Source organism: Monodelphis domestica, chromosome 4 (genome assembly GCF_027887165.1).
Source record: "Monodelphis domestica isolate mMonDom1 chromosome 4, mMonDom1.pri, whole genome shotgun sequence".
Taxonomy (NCBI): Eukaryota; Metazoa; Chordata; class Mammalia; order Didelphimorphia; family Didelphidae; genus Monodelphis; species Monodelphis domestica.
Window position 1 is genome coordinate 175,976,829 of NC_077230.1, and position 21,053 is coordinate 175,997,881.

The 21,053-nt window shown below is 32.8% G+C and overlaps 1 protein-coding gene across 1 annotated transcript in view; it reads right to left on the reverse strand.

The window, feature by feature from the left end:
• Positions 1–21,053, reverse strand: part of LOC100023497 (sodium channel protein type 9 subunit alpha-like) — a 162,581-nt gene that overhangs the window by 100,845 nt on the left and 40,683 nt on the right. Inside the window, exons 3-7 of the mRNA XM_056793975.1 lie at positions 20,855–20,973; positions 19,863–19,952; positions 19,084–19,212; positions 17,137–17,228; positions 12,028–12,219 (exon numbers count right to left, since the gene is read on the reverse strand). Coding sequence (XP_056649953.1) covers positions 12,028–12,219; positions 17,137–17,228; positions 19,084–19,212; positions 19,863–19,952; positions 20,855–20,973 — 622 coding nt within the window. The remainder of the gene's footprint in view (positions 1–12,027; positions 12,220–17,136; positions 17,229–19,083; positions 19,213–19,862; positions 19,953–20,854; positions 20,974–21,053) is intronic.

Below are 21,053 nucleotides of genomic sequence, written 5' to 3' on the forward strand. Positions count from 1 at the left end.
TGATTTTTATCTTTATTTTACGAATGGAGTAACTGAGCTTAAGGTAGGTTAAGTGATTTGCTCAGTTTCACACAAATAGTAAATATCTGAATCAGGATATGAATTCATGTCTTTCTAACTTAATGTCCAGTGCTCTGTTCACTATGCCAATTCAGTGGGTATAAGCATGCAAACAAATAAATATACAATATGAAGAGAATGAAGAATGTACTAGGAATATTTTAGGATGAAATTAGTGAGAAAATCAGACCAGGAGGACAAATATGGGGTCTGAACAATTTGTTCGAATATAATAGATAACATTTGCAAATATATTTCCTTATGCCAATGAACAGATAAAATAATTTGCTGAAGTGAAAATGCTTATAGGGTAAGAAGAGTGAAAGCAATTGGTTCTGATTGTCCTTTTAAAGTCAGATTTAGGAAAACATTTGGAAATATTGACTAGGATATTTTATAGAGGAGATGATAATTAATATTTCCTATAAAAGGAGGAAATTAAGAATAAAAATACTTTACTATTACAAAATCATAGAAAAGGGATGTGAACATTCAGAATAAGGTCAGAACTAAAGAATTTGGAAGAGGTATGTTTACAGTTGTAAAAATAGATGAGATTTACAATGGAGAGAGTGCAGTGAGGGGAAAGAAAAGATCAAAGTTCAAGATTTAGGGTAATAAAATTGATGTTGGGTAGAAGAAATACTAGAATTCTTCTGCTTAGCCATAGACAGAACTAAGAACAATGAGGAGAAACTGCACAGATGAAGATCTTAGCTTGAGTTAAGAACAAATTTTTCAAAATTAAATGTGGGTTTTCCCTTGTTAGTAGTCTTGAAATAGATTGCTAAATAAATCACTATTTGTCATGTGCTGTAAAGGAGATTTATATTCTTTCATGAATTAGATAGCTTCCTGCTGAGAACCTTATAAATTCAGATTTTGGTCATCTATTGGACCAATTTGTTACCTTGCATTGATTTACATGAATGTATTTTTAGCCCCCCAAAACATATATTTAAAATAAGATCACATTTGTCTCTAATCAAAAAGTAAAATATATTCTAATTAAGACTTTTTGAAATTTCTGTATCTATCATTTTTTCTTTTAAAAAATTAGCATATAATAACTACCATCACAACCAAAAATATTTAATTAAACAATTGCATAAAAATGTATCTTACAAAACCACAAACTACATTGTTTACAATGTTTAAAACTAAATAAATTATACATTTATGAGTACCCTTTGGATTTGTTTTACTTCCATACCTGTTAAATTTTGGTTTTGTGGCTGTTATTTTTTTTATTGTAACCATGGTATGTATTATTCTTATTTTCTTTTCTTCTCTTTTTTGTTTCTTCATATATTTCCCATATTTCCCCTATATTTTCATTATTTGTTCTTTTTTGATTGCATTGTTTTTCAACATACATTTTCTAAAATTATATGATCCAAAACATAACCCTTCTTCCTTTCCCTCCCACCACTCAGAGATAGTAAGCAATTTGATCTATTTGGCCATTTCTCCCTTTCATTGCATTTGTGTTATTTTCAGTTATTTTATCATAACAAACAAAGCTTCCATGAATATTTTCCCATATACACAGCTTTTACCCTCTTAAGAATATCCTTGGGGCCTAGTCCTAGTAATGGGATCCCTAGGTTAATGAGCATGAACATCTTTACAACTCTTAATGGATATTTACATCTTGTTTTCTAAAAAAACAATTCACAGCTGCTCTACAATGTAATATTAGATCTGTTTCTCCTTGTTTCTACCAGCATTTAATTTAATCACTTTAGTCCATCTAGTTCTTATTTAACATAAATTACAAAGACCTTATTTTCTGAGATTGGCCCTTAGGGATCTGAGATAATTAGTTGCCAGGATCATACTCTTTCCAAAATGAATCTTTCCAGTTTGGTTCCACCCAGTGGAACTTTTCCAATTCTACAACTACTCAGGGATGATGGAATAATTCTATTATCTGATGAATGTCAAAGTAAGACTTTTGCAGAATATTTATGCTTTCTAATCCATTGTTGTCTCACCAAAAACTACATCTGGATTACATGTAGGCTCATGGTTAGATCTTCTATTAACCTCGTGAATGCATGTGGGAGCTCTCTAGAAATGCCTTTATTTAACTTACTTAAACTAAGGTTCTATATATCTCCTTACCTTCTTTCTTATTTATATCTTGGTTAGACTTAACTAATTCTGAGAGGAGAAAATTAATGTGATATATTTTTAACTGTATCTCATTTAGCTTGTCCTTAAAAAATCTGGATGCTATAACACTTGATGCATACAGATCCAATATTGATAATGCTTCATTACCCATAGCCAATGCCCAATGTAATATAGTTATCTTTTTGATCCTTTTCAATTACATCAGCTTTTGTCAGAAATCGTGCCTGCTACCCCTGTTTTCTCTGGATCATCTGAGAGCATATTCTGCATCAGCTCCTCGCCTTCCCTGTATTTTTGCTTTCATTTTCTGTGTGTTTCTTGTAGACAAAACACTGTCAGGTCCTGGTTTTTTAACCTTTCTGCTATTCATTTTCATTGCATGAATGAAGTATTCCCATTACATTGAATGTCATAGTTATTAGCTGCCAATTCCATCTTCTTCATTGCTCTTAACTGTTTGACCCTCTTTTCCTTTCCTTCTGTCTGAGCTCTCCTCACATGTCCAATTTTCTATGAACAATACCTCTCCTATTCATAACTCTTCCCCCATAATTTTCCTTATTTTCTCCATTTGCCCTCCTAGTTCTAAATTGGCACATCTTTCTAAAGGTCATTCCTTTATCCCTTCTTTCTTACCTTTTAATTCTTATCTGCCACCCTTTATAAAATCTCTTCTTTATCTTCTAATGATGTGTTCTTGATTTCTTGATTCCCATATCCCCATAACTTACACCTCAAGACCTCTTGATATGTACTCTCTTCCCTCCTTTTTATTATCCCACTGTCCTCCTTTTTCTTAATCCTCTCTTCCTTCTGTCATTCCCTCCTTTCACTTAAACCCTTCTCCCCTATTACTCTGTATGTTAAGAAAAAAATTTCCTCTTTTAATTGTGTATGTTGCTCTCTTTACCCCAAATCAGATGAGTCATATTTTAGTACCCTTAGGCCTCCATCTCTTCATCCCTTTCTTTCTGTATCTGTTCCTCTATTCATTCCTCTTCCACATGAGATAGCCGTTCCACCTTGGCTCCATCTGATCTACTACCATTTCAGCTCATCCTTTTATATCCCTTTGACCTTGAGTCTTCCATCCAGACCTGTCACATCAAAATACTCAGGCAATGATGCCATTCCTGGGGGTCATAGATAACATTTTCCCATACCAGAACCAAACAATTTGACCTTTTGGGTCACTTATGACTAATTTTGCAATATCTTTGTATATTCCTTATAGATTATATTTTCTGCTGAGTTCTGGGTTTTTCTCTAGGAAAAGTTGATACTTCATTAGTTTGCTAAATGTTCCTTCCCTTTTATGATAATTATCATCTTTACTGGCTACTATTCTTGTTGTTAAACTTAGTTTTTTTTGCTCTGTGTAATGCTGTATTCCAAGTCCTACATTACTTTAACATTGTGGCTACTAAGTCTTCTGTTATCATGATCGTAATTGCACAGTATTAACTTTTTTTCTTATTGTTTGTGAAATTTTCCCCTTAATTAGGAGGCTGTAAAACTAAGCAATGATCTTCCTTCTATTTTGCACTCTGTTTCTAGAATTTCTGGGCAGTTTTCCTTGATGATTTTGGAGTATGGGGTTTAAACAAATTTTTTTATCAACTTTCCAGGAATCCAATAATTTTTATATTGCCTCTCTTTGATTTAATTTCCAAGTCAATTGTTTATAAAATGAGTAACTTCATATTCTTTTGATTTTTCCCTTATTATTTCTTGTTGTTTTAGAAAATTATTAGCTTCCTGTTGTCCAATTCTAGTTCTTAACATATTATTTTATTACATAAATTTCTGGATCTCTTTTTCTCTTTTGGTGAATCATTCATAATTTTCTTGACTTCCTTGCATTGCTTTTATTATTTTTCTAATTTTCCTGAATGTCTCTCATTTGATTTTTGAGGTTTTTTTAAAAAGCTCATGCAAAAGCTCTGTTTGAGCTTCTGGCCATTTTATTGTATTTCTTTGGTCTTTTGAAATAGGTTTTTTAAAGCCTATTTTTAATTTTTTTATTAATTAATTCAGAATATTTTTCCATGATTCCATGATTCATTTTCTTTCCCTCTCCTCTTTCCTCCCCACACCCCTAGCTAAGTTGAAAAGCAATTCCACTGGGTTATACATATATCATTGTTCAAAAACCTATTTCCATATTGCTAATACACAGTGTATCGGTCTCTGTGTACAATGTTCTCCTGGTTCTGCTTCTTTCACTCTGCTTCAATTTCTGGAGGTCTTTCTAGTTAGCATGGAATTCCTCCAGTTCATTATTCTTTCATCACAATAATATTCCATCACCATGACATACCACAATTAGTTCAGCCATCCCCCAATCGAAGGGAACCCCCTCATTTTCCAATTTTTTTGCCACTACAAAGAGCTGAGCTATAAAAATTTTTGTACAAGTTTTTTTTTTCCTTCTTATCCCTTTGGGGTACAAACACAGCAGTGGTATGGCTGGATCAAAGGGCAGAAGTTTGAGTTCTTGTCCTTAAATACTGTTGGTGCCTGCTGACTCCGAGGTGTTCACTCCTTCAGTCCCCAGTAACGGGCTAGTGAGGGTCGACAGAGCCAAGGCCACAGCAGACATGGATGCTTCCAGGGCCCTCTGCCTGCATACTCATTCCAGTGGTCCCTGAGATCAGAGAAGTTAGTTGTCTTCTCTATTTGTCCTTAGCTGTCCAATTTCACTCTGGACTTCTATCTGCTTTTGTTGCTTTTACTGTTGATTTTATGGAGTTATTTTTGGTCGTAGGGTGATTTAGGAAGGCAAGAAAGCTTCAGATCCTACTCCACCATTTTCCCACAATGTATCTCCTCTATTGTTTCTTTTTAACTGGTAAATTCCTTCAAGGTCCATCTGAAATACTACCTTCTCAATGATTTTCCCCCAATTCTCCCAGTCAGAAGTGATAATTCCTTCCTAAGAATACTCATAGTTACTCTTTTTAAAAAGTTATATGTTCTGGTTTTTTAAATTATTTAATGCATAGGTCTCATTTCCCCCATAACTTGCATACTTCTTATAGGCAGGGACTATTATATTTAGCTTGGAATGCCCATTCTTCCATGTGTAAGAATCATTTATTCACAGTAGGTACTTAATAAATGCTTAAGTGAATTAAGTTTCTTAAAAAACTTGGTTATTCAACCAAAATGTTCCTTTTGTTTTTTGTTTTCTTTTCTGGTCTTTATTGTTTCTTCTGTTTAATTATTTTTGGTCACTGCCATACTAGAGAGGAAAAGAGAGTTGCAGTATTTCAGAAGCCAAGTTGATGAAGGGTACGGTAGAGAGCAAAATGGGGGAAGAAGAGAGTGAGGAAGGCTAATAGTGGTGGTGGTAATGTCAGAGGTGGTTTTGAACACAGAGAATATAAGCATTAATCAGGGATGATTTGTTCTGCCATCACCTAGTCTGAATCTCCTAGAACGGGAGCAGAAGCCCCTGACTAAGGAAGCTACACTAATCATGGCTTATGTGATGGGATGTAAAAAGTTGTTGCACACTTCTCAATTCCCTAATATCCCTGAGATGGAGACTGCAGAGCACCACAACTTCAGGGCTAGTGGCCAAAGCCAGTTTTTCAAAAAGAAATTCTAAATCATAGCAGGAGCCCAAGAGCAAGAAGCAATTGAAGAGATCAATGAAATACCTAATGAAACAGACATACTGAATGAGCAAGCCAGTGAGGAAATTTTGAAATGATAGTAGAAGCATAAGCCTCTGCTGGTTTTTTGTCTTGAAGAGGTCAACATTTATTACCAAAATACCAGCCATCTGTGTTACAACACTGTCAATGATCCATAGCTATTTCTATTTCTTGGGGCTAGGGGCACTATATTACTTTAATGGGTTCTAGGTGACAGAGTTTGAGGTCATTAAATCAGGTTTCATATGGCATTCTTATTTTGATGAAAATTCTCACTTGGAAAAAAAAACTTCTTTTGAAGAATTTCTTCTTAATGAAAATGGAAAACTATCTTTAGTTAGCTAAAAGCAAATGAAAATCTGAGAGTTAGTAAAATATTTGTCAGTTCCTGAATAACAGCAAAGAAAAGAAACAATCAAAAAGCAGAAAACTTTTCTTAAATTTAGTTTGACTGTTCTGATGCATATGAAAGAGTTAGAAGGAATAGATCATCAAACATGATATCTGACATTAAAGTATTCTTGGTTTTCTGCTATGAAATATGGGGAAGGAGAGGATGATGATGAAGAAGAGAAGGAAAGTTTGAAGGATACTATGGTGATGAAAAGGAAATGCAGGAGGTTAGGAGGATGGAAGACTGGATGATAACTAGAACTCTGATGAATTCTAAACTTCTTTTTACTTTTTTATTTTCCCTTTTCCAATAGGAGCAAATTGCAGTATTCCAATATTTCATTTATTCTCCTCTGTCTCTCCCTTTCCTCTCCTCTTATCTCCCCTTTTCCTTCTCCTTTATCCAGTTTATAAGTCCTTTTTGCAAATGGGTCAGAGCTTACCTTGAAAAAAAAGTGGGGAAAAATCTACTGGTCTTTCTAATGTTCATTTTTATTCCTTCCTGTTTAAAATCAAACTTTCAATGGAACCAACATACAGCAGGTCCCATGGAAGAGAAAAGGAAAAAATCCCTTTGCTCCATTCACAATATTTGAAATTGAAAAGAATGAGATGAAATAGAACATATTACATACTTTTTTCATTTTTTCTCTGTATATTGGGTTCTTAAAGGGTCTTTCTATATGAATAGGAAATATTCATCAGCTTCTATCTACTTTTCTTTTATTTGAAAAAAATCTCAAAGATTCTTATTAATGCAATGATTCTTGATGATTCCAGAAGATTGATGAAGAGACCAGACCTTCTTATCTCAAATGTCAGAGATGATGGACCATAGGTGTAAAATGAAATGCATTTTCAGAAAATACTAATGTGTCAATTTATTTTGCTTGACTATACATCTTTATTTATAAGGGAGAGCTTTTTGGAAATGTGAGGAGTGATAAAGATGGGGGGAAAATCAGTGAAAATTGTATAAAATACACTAAAGAGAGCAGAAACAAGTTAAGAAAGTGACACCTAAATAGGAAAATGATTTCAATGCTGTCATATATATCAATGTGTATATATATATATACATATATATAAATAAATATATTTTTACAGTATTGAGATCTTTAGTATCTGTAAAATATCTTATGCCCTAATTACAAATAAAAAGATTTGTGTTTGTTCATTTTTTTCATGTTTATAATAATACAAAATTAGGGGAAATAAATTGCATAGTCAGAATTTTAAAATAAGGAATAACCTAATGAATCCTTATTTAAAAAAAAAAACATCAATTTAAAAATAAAAAGTCTCTCAACTGTGATTTTGAGCATTGCCATCAAATGGAGCACCAGTACAAATTATATCTTATTTGTAATTGGGATTTTCTATTGTAATTTTGTTCCTATTCATTTTGAAATTTTCTTTTTTGCTTCAGTGAAAAGGAAGGTGCTCAGCATTAAACATTCTAGAACAATGGTTGTTTTATACCAAACTAAATGAGTACATAAACACATAAAAAGACAGGCTATAGTTAATTTAATATTTGGCAGCTCAGGAATGCCATGAAAATAAGAAAGAGGGCATCATCCTTGCTTTGTTTTTGTACCTGTTGAAAGTCCTTCTAATGTTTTCCAATCATAACTATATTTTATTTTTAGAAGCTTCTTCATGTTAAAATTAGATCCTTCTGTGCTTATGGTTTTTAGCCTCTATGTCCTGCTTGATTTAGCTCTCAAATTTATCATTTTTTTCAAGTTAGGATTGTTTTCCAAATGTTTTTCTTCATTTTTTTCCCCTTAGATTAAAAAAATCTCCTTCTTGTTTCCTGTATTTCATCCCACTAATTAGATTTGTTTAAAATTCTTTGAATCAACTCTATTCCCATAGGCTCTCTTCCTTAACTTATTTTGCTGCCTTACTCTATTTGATAGCTATTCTCTAGTTTGGAGTTTTAACTTAAATTGATTTATTCTTTCTCATTTGTAAATAATATTTCTTCTATTTTTTTAAAAATATCAGTTTTATTGTCAGTTCAAAATCTCTCTATCAAACTTCTTATGTTTGTTATTTTTATTTTTGCTGGACCTATTTCTAAGAATTTTAAAAAAACTTTTCCTCTTTATCAAATATTCCCTTCCAGTATGTTTGTAAATATATTCTTTGCTTTGTGGGCTTTACATGTATTCATTTCTTCTCTATTTGTTCTGTATTCTTTATAGGGTTAAAACTTCTAAAGCATGAAGTTTGTGCTTTTCTAGCCAATTTCTTTTATTGACTTTATAAACTTGCCCAGCCATTTTTTTTACCCTGTAGTTTGTTTCATTCTTAGCAGTATCAATTTGTGAGAAAAGTAATGTATCTAAGCAGGGTTGTGTGATAGAAATTACTGTGTGTAACAGATGATGTCCAATTTTACCTTCAACTGTCTCAATGATTATTCTTTTTCCTCAATGACCAAAACATCTCCCCATTGAATCTATTTCTCCTTTCTCCTCATTGCTTTCACTCTGGATGCCAGTTATCCCTAAAAACTCACACATCCTTTTTTCCCAAATGAGGATATTAACCATGGAACCACAACACTCTCAGAAAAGATTGCCTTCCAATGAAATGACAATGTTCACATTAAAATGATCATGAGATCTCCATCTCTCATCACAAATCCATACTACTTACATAATGGGACTATAATTAGACTGCCCTCCTCTCCCTCTCCTGTTTTGAGACCTCCCTGCCTATAAAACCTCTTAAACTCAATCCTTCCCCCTTCTGTCACTTTTCTCATTCTCCTAAAGCATACCTTCTTGCTAAGAATCTACAACTGTCAACTGGAATGTGTAAATCTTAGAATAGAAATCAAAATGTATATATTTGATAATGCAAATGAGAAAAAATATGGTAACACAATAAAGGTAACTCCAACTGTAAACAAACCAAAAAAGAATAATCATTCCTTCACTATTTACTCAAAGCCTTGGTAAACATGAAACATTGATTTCCCTCTAACCCCATCCTTCCTTCTCTATTTTTATACACAGTGAAAACCTTGTATATAATGACAAGACAGGAAATGGAAAAATAATAACAACAAAGAACTCAAATTTGAATGCTTCAAAATTTTAGTGACCAACCTTGTCTCCAAAGAAGATAAGTTTAAAAAATCTTTATTCTTCCCAAATATTTGAATACATGAGAGACTATGGGTGAAATACTACATATAATGGTAGCATTAAAAAAAAAGATAAGAAATTGATTATAGACAGTAGAATTGGGATATGACATAACAGTCTAAAAAGATAATTTTCAAAATAGTTTGATAAGATGCTTGCAATAATCAAATATAACTTTTCTTAGTATGTTTTACTTTTAAAAAACAAGAAATACATTAAATATTATTAATATATGCCATGCATGATACATAAACTATTCTGGAGGAATAGTTGGAGTTCCAGAATATCAAATGGTTGACAGGGATAGCCTTATTCTCTTTTTTTGCTTTCATTATAATCTGAAATATTTCTGTTCATATGAGTCTCATTAAATGAATATATAAATTATCTAATTTTAACTAAATATCCAAATAGCTAAAACAATGCCTTCAAAGAAATCAAAGATAAAAGATAATTTTAACAATATGAAAAATGTTGAAGAAAAGAACAGAAATGACACTCTCCTGATTCTAGATTGAGCTCTTCAAAAAACTGAGATATGAAAATGATAATCTAATCTGATTTTCCAGAATTTTGAAATTATTGAGATTATTTAAAATATATATTAATATTTTCTGTCATTAACAATGATCTATACCCAAACTGCATATTGTGACATGTAATATTAGCTAATTAGCTAATAAGAAACTGCCACAAGTAGCAAGAAATGAAAAATAGTAATTTATTTGTTGAATTTAGGAAAAAAACTAAATGTACAATGAAAAATTATTACTGTGATTTAATGAACATAGCCAGAAATGGTTTTCTACCATTGGATCTATGCATATTTTATGTAAGGAAGCATTTAAATACAAGTAATAAAATGAACTTAATACCAGTCCTTCAAATCACAATATCACAAAATGTTAAACTATACATAAAGATACATATGCATATATATCATATATTTAATAATGTTACTCTAAATATTTTCAGTGACAAAAATGTATTATATGACATAAAATATTATAAATACTTATAATTTTATATATTTTAATACATATAAGTTTTGCAGTATAGGCATATAATACATAAGTAAAAATCCATATTATGGATGGGTAACAATTTTTTTTACTCATTAAGATGTTTTTTACTTATTAGGATAGGCAATAAATTTTTTTTGAGAAATTTGATGTAGGAGCTTTTTATGTAAAAGAAAAAGAATTTAGCTGATCATGAATTTAAAAGTATCCTCTATTTGATTCATTTTAAATCATCTAAATAAAATCCTTTCAAAACCAATAGAAATTTGTTTCACAAGAAAAATATATCAAAATGTTTTACTAATAGTTTTAAAATATAAAAACTGTGAGTGGTTGTTCATTTCATATGGAAGGAGGAGTACTTCTGTGTAAGGTAAATATTTAGGGACTTCCTAACTCAGTTCATCTTGGAAAGTACTCAACAAAAGAGTCACAGAGTCAGGGGGCTTGTCTCACAACCTGATGCATGGGTTTCCTGGCATCCCCTGGCATCTCAGAGTCCCAGCATCAGCAACAGAGTCCCAGCACAGGTGAGATGCTTGAAAGTCATTGGCCTATGATCCAAGGCAGGGAGGAGCTATATGGTTAAAGAAACATCACAAGAAGCTTATATGTCTCTTGGCTTCCAGACTTGAACTAACTTGCTTCCTGGGCTGACATGTTTCTATCTCTGCCTCTGTCTCTGTCTCTGTTTCTGTCTCTCTGTCTATCATCTTACCAGGATATCTTTGACAAGCCAAAGGATTGGGTATTAAGTTAGAAAGGCTAGAAACCCTTTTTACTACATTTCTCCCTCTTTACTAATAAATACTTATAAAATGGCAATAAGCCTCCAGATTAATTTTTATTCATAACACTTCAAAGAATTTGCTTTGCATATAGGAATGGAAGTATTTGCATTCTTATAAATGCACAGGAATAGAAGTTTTCTAGTAATTTAAGCTGGGTTTGTTAGTCTTTCATATTAAATGAACTTATAAAGGACTCACTTTTTGATGCTTTTTGATTTAAAGAATTTTCTTTTTTTAAAAAAGACAAATCTTTTAGTTAGGTCATATAAATAAAGTAAGTCATAGAATTAAGCATCCCTATTTTCCAGATAAAGAAAAAAAGTACTTCAAAGAGGTTAAAAGGCATAGTCAGACAGAGGGAAATTGGACCATGAACCAAGTCCTTGGGTTTCCTGAAGATGTCTATACCCCTATATATATCATGGTGCTCATGCAAATTAAAGCTTTTAATGATAAATTCCCTGTACTCTTTTTTTCAAAAACAGCCTTCAATAAGGATTCCATTTCAGACTCTCTTAGGCAGTATTAAAACTTATTTCTTTTTGGTCTTTTTTATGACTTTTTTTTGCAGGGTAGTAGAAGTTACATTGCTCATTTTTTCTTAGTTTAATATCTATAGAGAAAACTGAGACCTTAGGAATTCAGATTTGAAAGGGAAAGATAACAAAAAAGACATGTAACCGATAAAGAGTCTTACTCAGTTTCAGTAATTCATTTGATCCATTAGGATTTCTCTAGTGATTGGCATTCACACATTTTCTGGAAGCCTAAGTGTTTCCTGAGTAGTGATGCTTACCTTCATTGTCCCATGGTATCTCGGTGATATTTCCCTCTCCTCTAGGCCATTGCACACATTTCTGCTTCAGTTTGCCCATAAATAGCTGCATTCCCATGACAGCAAAGACACTCAGACAAAATACAATCAGCATCACTGTCTGTTGAAACATCTTCATTGACTGAGTGAGTGTTCTTACAACAGATCTTGGGCCTGAAAAAAGGAGGGGCAAGGCAGTATTGTTACGATGAAATAAAACATCAGAGTAGACACATTATAAGTTCTCCACCAACTACAAAAGATGTCAATGTTTCAAACCAAAAACCAAATGAAATAAGTGGTTTAGTTTTCAGCAAGTTTCCCCCTCAAGAAATGTCAGCAAATAAGTTTCAGAGGTGTCCATTTCAGAGCTGGAAGGTAACTCAATTATTACCTAATCAAATCTTTATTATTTTCCAGATGAGGGCATTGAGGTTGAAAAAGGAAGCAATTTTTTTTACTGTCACAGACTGTAAATAGATAGGATAAGATTTAATCCCACATCTATATAGTCTTTGCCACTATATTATGCTGCATCATTCAGCAATCTTATTTTCATAAGGTACTGGTGTTTAACCTAGCTCTTCCGTAGTATAGCTGAAATCATTTTTCAAGAGTATATATAAATGGAGATGTTGAGCCTTTGGACTTCATCCCCCAGAAGTCCCTTAGTATTTCCCCAAGTTCCCTATTTATGCATCCCTACATTTTGTGTGCTTCTATTTAAGTGCCTGTAACTACTTCCTCTTCCACTTTTTGGACTGGACTGAATTTAGGCTGTTCTTTTCCCCTAGTTATTATTAATAAAACATTTAAAATATAATACTTAGTTATCGAATATTAATTTTTAAATTCACATTTTGGCTTACCATGAAGGGATTACAAATTCTCAAAAAAAATTGAACATAGTCTTACAGTAAAGATAGTAAGTTTGCCCCGTCACTGCCCACCTCAAGGGTCCAGTGGTGGGGTGTGCCTGCACTCCTCCTGTGCCCTGCCACCTGCCGCTGCTTGCTATTTCTCCTGTCCATATACTTAGCCAGCATTTCTCTATGCTTCCCCACCCAGTTTGGAGTCTCCTCTTGCTGAGACCAGATCCGCCACAAGAGTCTGACAATCTCAGCCATTTTTTTCCACAGAGGGTGAGGTATAAAATTCATTCCATCCAAATCCCTTTCCACACTCCACATGCATGTTTCTAGCCTGCCATAGCCATTTTTCAGCGTGGAGAAAAGAACCCCACACCTTCTAACTTTCAAGTAGATTTTTTAAAGTTGATCCTGAACTCCTAGTTTAGAGGGCTGTTAGTAAAGGTTTTTCACAGGGAGGCCAGTAATTTCCAAATCAGTAGATTTAAAATCAGTTTTCGGGAATAAGCCTGTTTTTTCCCCTTCTTTCTCTTGACCCAAAACCCCAAGGAGAAATATTTTTTTCTCATATGCAAACACGATATTGTTTTCCCTCCAAGTTTTGCTTCTTTCTGTTTACTTTGTAAACAAGTCTCATTCAGCATCTTTCAGGAAAAAATGTTATTGCAAAGCATGCCTGAAACTCTAAAATAACAGTTTGAGTTGGTAGAGCTAAAAAGTGCAGTTTGGATCTGCTTAATTCTTTTCCCGGGAGTTTTCATTTTCATTGGAGATTTCCCACTTTATTTCCCTCTCCTCAAGAATATGCCACAAGCTAGGCTGCTTAAACTACACACTAACCTGAAATATTTTGACAAAGTCCTAAAAGTCTTAAATGCTCTCAACATACAGATGGAGATTCTGCCTTGTGTTTCTATGAGGAAATTCAGACCTTTGACAAATTAAATCTAAATGGATAATAAATAGTAGGGGATGGGAAGGAAACTTTAAAAAGAGATCTGGATGTTTCTTGCTAACTATTTTGAGTTTATTCTCCTCTTATAATATAGAACAAGTCTATTGGGATAGGTAAAAAAGGATTTTGATTGCACTGCCTGTCTTCACTTTCTCATTTGTTTATATTATTGTATTTACTGATTCCTTTAAGGTTTAAATATTTTAAAGTTTATTTGTATTAATCTAGTCAATACCTTTCTGTAATTCTGAATCATTTAAGCTACTACATTTTGCTTATATTGATCTTTAATTTGTACCTTTACGTCTGTTAAAGAACAAAATATCAGTGTATAAGCCCATGAACATCTTGCCTAAAATCCTTGTCACTAGACCCATTGAAGATCACATGTTGCCTTTGTTAATTGTCACATAGATGGTGATGGATGGATTTCAACAAAACTGGTTAAATTTTGTGCAACCTTTGGAGAATTTAATGAGCTAAGAATTTAAATGGTAATTCTATGGGATCTTCAGAAATAATTTTAGTAACTAGTAGTTTCTGAATGTATGATTTTTAAAAAATTATGTATATATATATATTATATATATAATAAAGAATGTTTTATTAAAGGTAGAGAAACAAAGAAATGTTCCTACCAAGGTGTTTCTATGAATCAGGAAGCCAGAAAAAAGAGCTCTTGCAAAACTCTTCATTTTAATTTACTTCCAGTAGAACAATGTAGATTTCTTGATGATGTTCTAGACCCAAATAAGTTTTACTTTGTTTAAAAATGTGTTTGCCAAAGTTGAAATATTTGCTACAACTGTAAAAATTGACAAATATCCATCAGTTCATAAGTTTTTTATGTCATACAACAACTTATTTGAAATATGATAGTGGGTTTGTTTGCTATTGTAATTAACTGGGCTATTGTGAATTTTGGGGACTTTGGTACTTCTTTGAATGTGCATTATCTACTGTGTTACTGTTTTTTTTCTGAAAATTATTTTGTGCTTGCACATGGCTGACAGTGTGTCACTGATTTAAGCTATTTTTTTTTATTTTTAAAACTTGAAAAAAACTTTTTTATGGCACGTGCAATATAGTATCTGAGTTTTATTTTTTCTCTTCTTTTGTATTTGAAGCACATCAACAGTATTTAGAAGATTTTTCTTTATTTTTTTTAAATTTTGCAGTAATAGTTTTAAATACATCTATTCTAATATTAATGCATACCCAAAAAGCTTTAGACTATAAAAATGATGCTATTGATTGTTTAAAAGAATAATGGGACTTTGCTTCATGATTCTGTCTGATTCCAAAAGAAGAGAATATTCAAAAGAGCCACTGTACAGTGCTAAAGAAACACAGAGCACCTGCATAGTGCCTATGGAGCACAAGGTCAAAGAGACCAGATACCAGTCATATTGATGCAATTTTGAGCCAAGACAATAGGCCTTGAACTTGTTTGGGGTTGGAGGTTGAGGCTGTTTAACATGTGTTAAATGCAGGTCTTCCTTGTCTCATATTCTACCAATTATCTCAAATTTAGCTTCTACATGGCTCCTATAATTTAGTCCCTTCTCTGTCTTTCATGGTGTGGCAAACTTATAAATATAATACTATGGCAGAAAGGGTATAAAGAGAACATCACAAAATGTATGAACTTCTTTAATGGCATAAGAACTTTTAGAATCATCCTGGGTCTCCTGTGAAGAAATGTTTCCATGACCTTTAATCGTGAAAAAGGGCTCTCAACCTCCACTGTTTGCAGAGGTGCTGACTGAATTGCTTCACCAGATCTTCCTTGATGAATACAAAAGTGTAGTCCATTAGAGGACAATTCATATGAACTGTCAGATACACCAAGTTTACCTTAGCACAGCTGTAGTCATCACATAATCACAATCTCCAAGATCAAAGAAATTGACTTTTCTCCTATACTAGTCTTGGCTAGTGATTGGGTAAATGCATAATTGTTTAAATAATTTTAATTGGGCCCCGATTCAAGGACCTGTTATAGATTTGTTTTTGCTTTAATTAAGATATTTTTAGACATAATACTTTTATATTTTGTAATTCATCCACAAGTTGTTTTTTCTCTTTTATTTGGATTTTTCATGTTTTTAATTTTCTTTTGCAAATTGATTCATATACCTCATAACTCAGCCATGATTCCTGTGTTTGTTATTATTCACCTCAGGGGGGGCAAGTTATTGTTGTAAACTTTGATTTAAATTTGAGCAATTTTAGGAAAAGAAACTTTCTACCTCCCAGAATCCAGAATGCACCATGAAGGTAGATGCCTGCAGAGACCACATGCTGCACTAGAAGATCCAGAGTGAACTTTGGGATGTGAATTGAACTATGGGGGGTTGAAATGCCTTTGTTTTGAAGGTATACTTTTATGCCAAAGGGGACTGCCCCCAAATTGGCTTTTTTTCAGCCTAGTAATCATTGGTTTTGTTATCTTTTCCTTTTATCCATAAATTATTTCAATTTTTAAGTTGATTATGTTTTCATGATTCTTTTGGGGAAACTGGTTTCCCAATAGGATCAAGGGGGGTGTGGATAAATGGAGATTTTGAGCCTTTGGACTTCATCCCCCAAAAGTCCCTTAGCATTTCCCCAAATTCCCTTTTCCTATGTTCCTGAATTTTGCGTGATTGTATTTAAGTGGTTGTAATTCCTCCCTCTTCCTCTTTTTGGATCTGCTACTGGGCTGAATTTGGGCAGTTCTTTTGCCCTAGTCATTATTAATAAAACTTTAAAAATATAATACTTAGTTACTGAATATTAATTTTAAAACTCACAAGTAGTACAATGGAAATAGTCCTGGATTTTTATTTAAGATCGGGTTCCATTCCCAAGGTAACAGATGTATCTATCTATTCTAATATCTAATATACATATATTAGAGATATAATCTAACCAAAATGCCAGGAGTAGACAGAGTGCTAAACTTGGGCATCAGGAAGACCTGCATTAGAATCCTTTCCCAGGCACTTACTGTCTTGACACATCACTTGTCCACTATAGGTCTCAGTTCTTCAACTGTCGAATGAGACAATTGGACTAGGTCATCTTAAAGTATTCTTACATATCTAAATTAATGATCCTTTGATTTGAACAAATCTAAAGTCTCCCAGTGCCAATACAGTGTACCAATTGACAGACACTATCAGATAGCCACAGTGAAATGACACATTAAAATATTATCTTTTCTTCCACCCTGAAAAACATGCAATGGGAAAGACACAAATAATCATGCCAATCAATTCTTACCTATATTTAGAGAAACAGCTTTCATAATTCTCAACACAGAGAAAATTCCAAGATATGGAAAACTGCCCAGGTTTACAAATAGTCTCAAATACCTGTAGAATTAGATTTACATAAATTTATGTAGTTTCAAAGTACCCAATGGCATTATTTATCAGCCTCTTACTGCTATTTCAGGCATTATCTTTTAAATGTAGTAGATTGCCTTTCTTTACCAGAATAAAATTTAATTAATGGAAATGAAATGAAGAGAATCATAGAATTGAAAGGGAAACAGAGACCAATTAGACCAAGAATAGAATAAAAACCCCCTCTACAATGCTTTGTTCAGAAACGACTAGTGAGGAGAGATTCATTATCTTGAGAGATCTCTAATCCAACCATAACTCCTAGTTCTGCCTTTTAAGGCAACACATAACAAGGTCAAAGAATCCTTCTTCCACATGATAGCCCTTCAAGTATTTGAAAGTAGGTATGTTTCTCCAGAATTTGCTCCTCCTTATGCCCTTAAAAAGTTTCTTTTATCTGTCTCTAAGCTTAACTTGGGTTTTTTCCTTTAAAGCATATGCTATTTAAGTAAAATCAACTCAGAAGCTTCAAAAGGTAATATGAGGTAGTAAAAGAAGGGATTTTTTGTTAGATTATTATTTGGAAAAATAGCTTTTTAATTTATTACTTGTGTAACTTTCAGGAGGTAATTTCACCTCCCTGAGCCTCAATTTCCTCATCTGAAGAAAATGAGAGGGTGGGGTTGCATGATCTCTCAAGATCCTTCCAGCTCAAAATCCCATGAACCTAGAGCAACTAATTTATGAGACCATAAAGGAGTGGTGGAAGGTGGCAATGAAGATTCTCGATAGTGTCCTATTTAAGTATATGAATTGTAAAAAATGCAAGAGCTATCATTTATATAGTACTTTAAGTTTTGTAACCACTTTATGTACATCATCACAGTGGCTGGCAAAGGATAGGTGTTTAATAAATCATTTTTGCTTGCTTACTTGCTATCTCACGTGATCTTTCAAATAATCCTGTAAGGTGGCTTCTATAATAAAACCCATTTTATGCTTTAAGAAAGAGAAGAGGGGAGAATATAAAATGACTTGGCCCAGACTATTAATCTAATAAGTATTTGTGACAAGATTCAAATTTAGGTCTCTGGAATCCAAGTCCAGTGTTCTTCCCATCACAGTAGCATGAATGTTATAAATATGTTGTTATTTATTTGGTGACGACATTTAATCTAGATAAATGAACATGCAACAATTTATTGTTGAGGAAACAAAGAGAAAAATCAGTATGTCAACCTCACAACTAATAGAAAAAGCTGTGACAAACCAAGATGGAAAATATGTATCTTTCAAAACAATGGGATGCAATATATCCATTAGCAAAAAAAGATTGCTAAATATATTCATTAAACCTACTATATAAATTCTTAAATTATGAAACTTTATAGAGTAGTAAGTCTAGAAACTTTTTTGAGAATAAATCTGGATTTTAGGATATTTGTTAGAATTTAAAAAGGTAAATTTACCAAAGGCTTAATGGGCTGGGAATCAAGGGCACAGTGCCAATTTCTCCCTGGATTCTCTTCCCATTTTCTCATGCCAAATGGAAAAAATAGGCATTCATCTGACATTTTAGTTCCTTCTGTTTTAAAATGCAAAAACAAAAATAAAAGCTCCTTAAAACTTCAAAATTTTTTATGAATGTGCTTATCCCAATTCTGAGAATCAAAGTTGATAATAAATATAAAACAGTTGGAGTTCATTAAATGTATTAAATGGAAAGTATAAGGTTCGAACACCATGCTTCCAAAATATTCTTTATGTATAAAAGTTTTATATGAAAAAAAAATCCAAGGCCTTAAAGACTTTTTTCTTATCATGCTGTTTCCTCACCATGAATCTATCTATTTGTAATATTAAAAAACTTGAAAATACTCACGCCATTGTAAGAATAGGAATATCAAACCAGTTCCAAGGATCACTGAGGAATGTGAAAGGTCCTATACAGAAGCCTCTTGCCAAGATTTTTATAAGTATTTCAAAAGTATATAGTCCAAGGAAAGGTAAACTGAAAGCAAGAATCCACAAGTACATTAAATGGAAGAATGACATGTCTATAATCACGGATAAGCCTTTGGAAGTCCATGTAAAACTATTATAAATGAATGCCTTAAAAAGCCCAAATGCAAAATTTGTAACTATACTTGTTATTAGCCATGTTCTCCATTACAATAAAAGCAAGAATTGAAATAATGCCCCGATGGCCAAAAAATGTTCAGAGTGTTTCCATTTAGGAAGGCAAAAAAATCAAAATCTAAACAAGAAAGGCAGGAATGAGGGGAAGATGTATAACACAAGGAACTATTATTAAGATTAAATATTTCTGAAAGTGATAAAATATTAACTAGGTAGAACGCAAGTCGTGGACATGAACAGAATTAGGATTACAGATAAGGATAAACTCCTGAGGAGTTCCTTCTTCTATAAAACTATGGGAGAATCTGAAGCTTATTAGGCAATTTACTAATTTCCATGTAATAGCAACAATATTAAGCCTGTTTTTATGTTTCTTAGAGTAAGAACACATAGACAGGATTTCAACTAGATCACAAGGGGAATAGAGGCATAAAAATAGAGAAATCAACAACTCTACATATGGGAGAAGAATACAATGTCCCATTTGCAATATATATTTTAAAAATAATTTTGACAACTTACTTTAGAGACTTTATCCAGGTTGGAGATGTACACAATGTCAAAAATATACAGTTGATCAAAAATGTGCCCATGATAAACATGTTGAATAGGGTAGATGAGAATCAAGGAAAGTGAAATGATACATCATGTTAGAGATTTCCAACATATGTGCTAAGGATATTTATCCAAAATTTGACAGCCTAGAATGACATCTCACTTTAAAGAACTTAAAACTGACTTTCAAGAATTGTCCTTTTTCAATTTGCATGGCCATGGATACTGGAACATATTTGAAACATTTTCCAAACTACTAGCATATATATTTATTTATCAGATCAGTAAATAATATTGCTGATCATGTTAGTGCTAATAATAACTAGTACTTATATCACTCTTTAAGATTTGAAAAAAAAATTTTAAAATATTAAGTTTTTATCCCTAAATGACTGAAAACACATTTTTTAAAATAAATTTTACAAATGATGAAACTGAGGCAAACAGAGGTTAAGTGACTTGCCTGTAGTCACCTGTAGTCACATTGTTAGTTAAGTGTGTGAGACTAGATTAAGTTCTTCCTGCCACCAGGTCCAGTACTCAATACACTATGCTACCTAACTGCCATTTTTATGTTTTCCTATTCAATTAAAATGCATTGAATGAACTTAAACCAGAGATACTTTCAAAGTAGAAAAAAAGACTAAAAAGCAACATTTGGATGATGAAAAAATTGTATTTATTTACCATTAGTTTTGTTTTATTTTTGAAACCCTTATCTTTCATCTTGGAATCAACACTGTGTATTGGTTCCAAGGCAGAAGAGTGGTAAGGGCTAGGCAATGGGGGTTAAGTGACTTGCCCAGGGTCACACAGCTAGGAAGTGTCTGAGGTCATATTTGAACCCAAGACCTCCCATCTCTGGGCTTGACTCTCAATCCACTGAGTCACCCAGCTGCCCCTGTTTTTTTTTTTTTTTGATTTAGCAACCCTGCCAATGAATCTTTGCAAAAGGATATAAATTTACTAGAACCTTAATACATAGTCTCCTAATCAGATTGAAAGGAGTTAAAATGTATAAGGCTGAAGTGGCACTGAATCTGAAGATTATTCTCCCTTCATTCAATACTAAGAAAGTCTGTGGAAGAAAAAGAGAATGAAATTAAAAATGAAAACGCTTAATTATTTTAACAATCATTTCTAGTTTGCATTGATCAT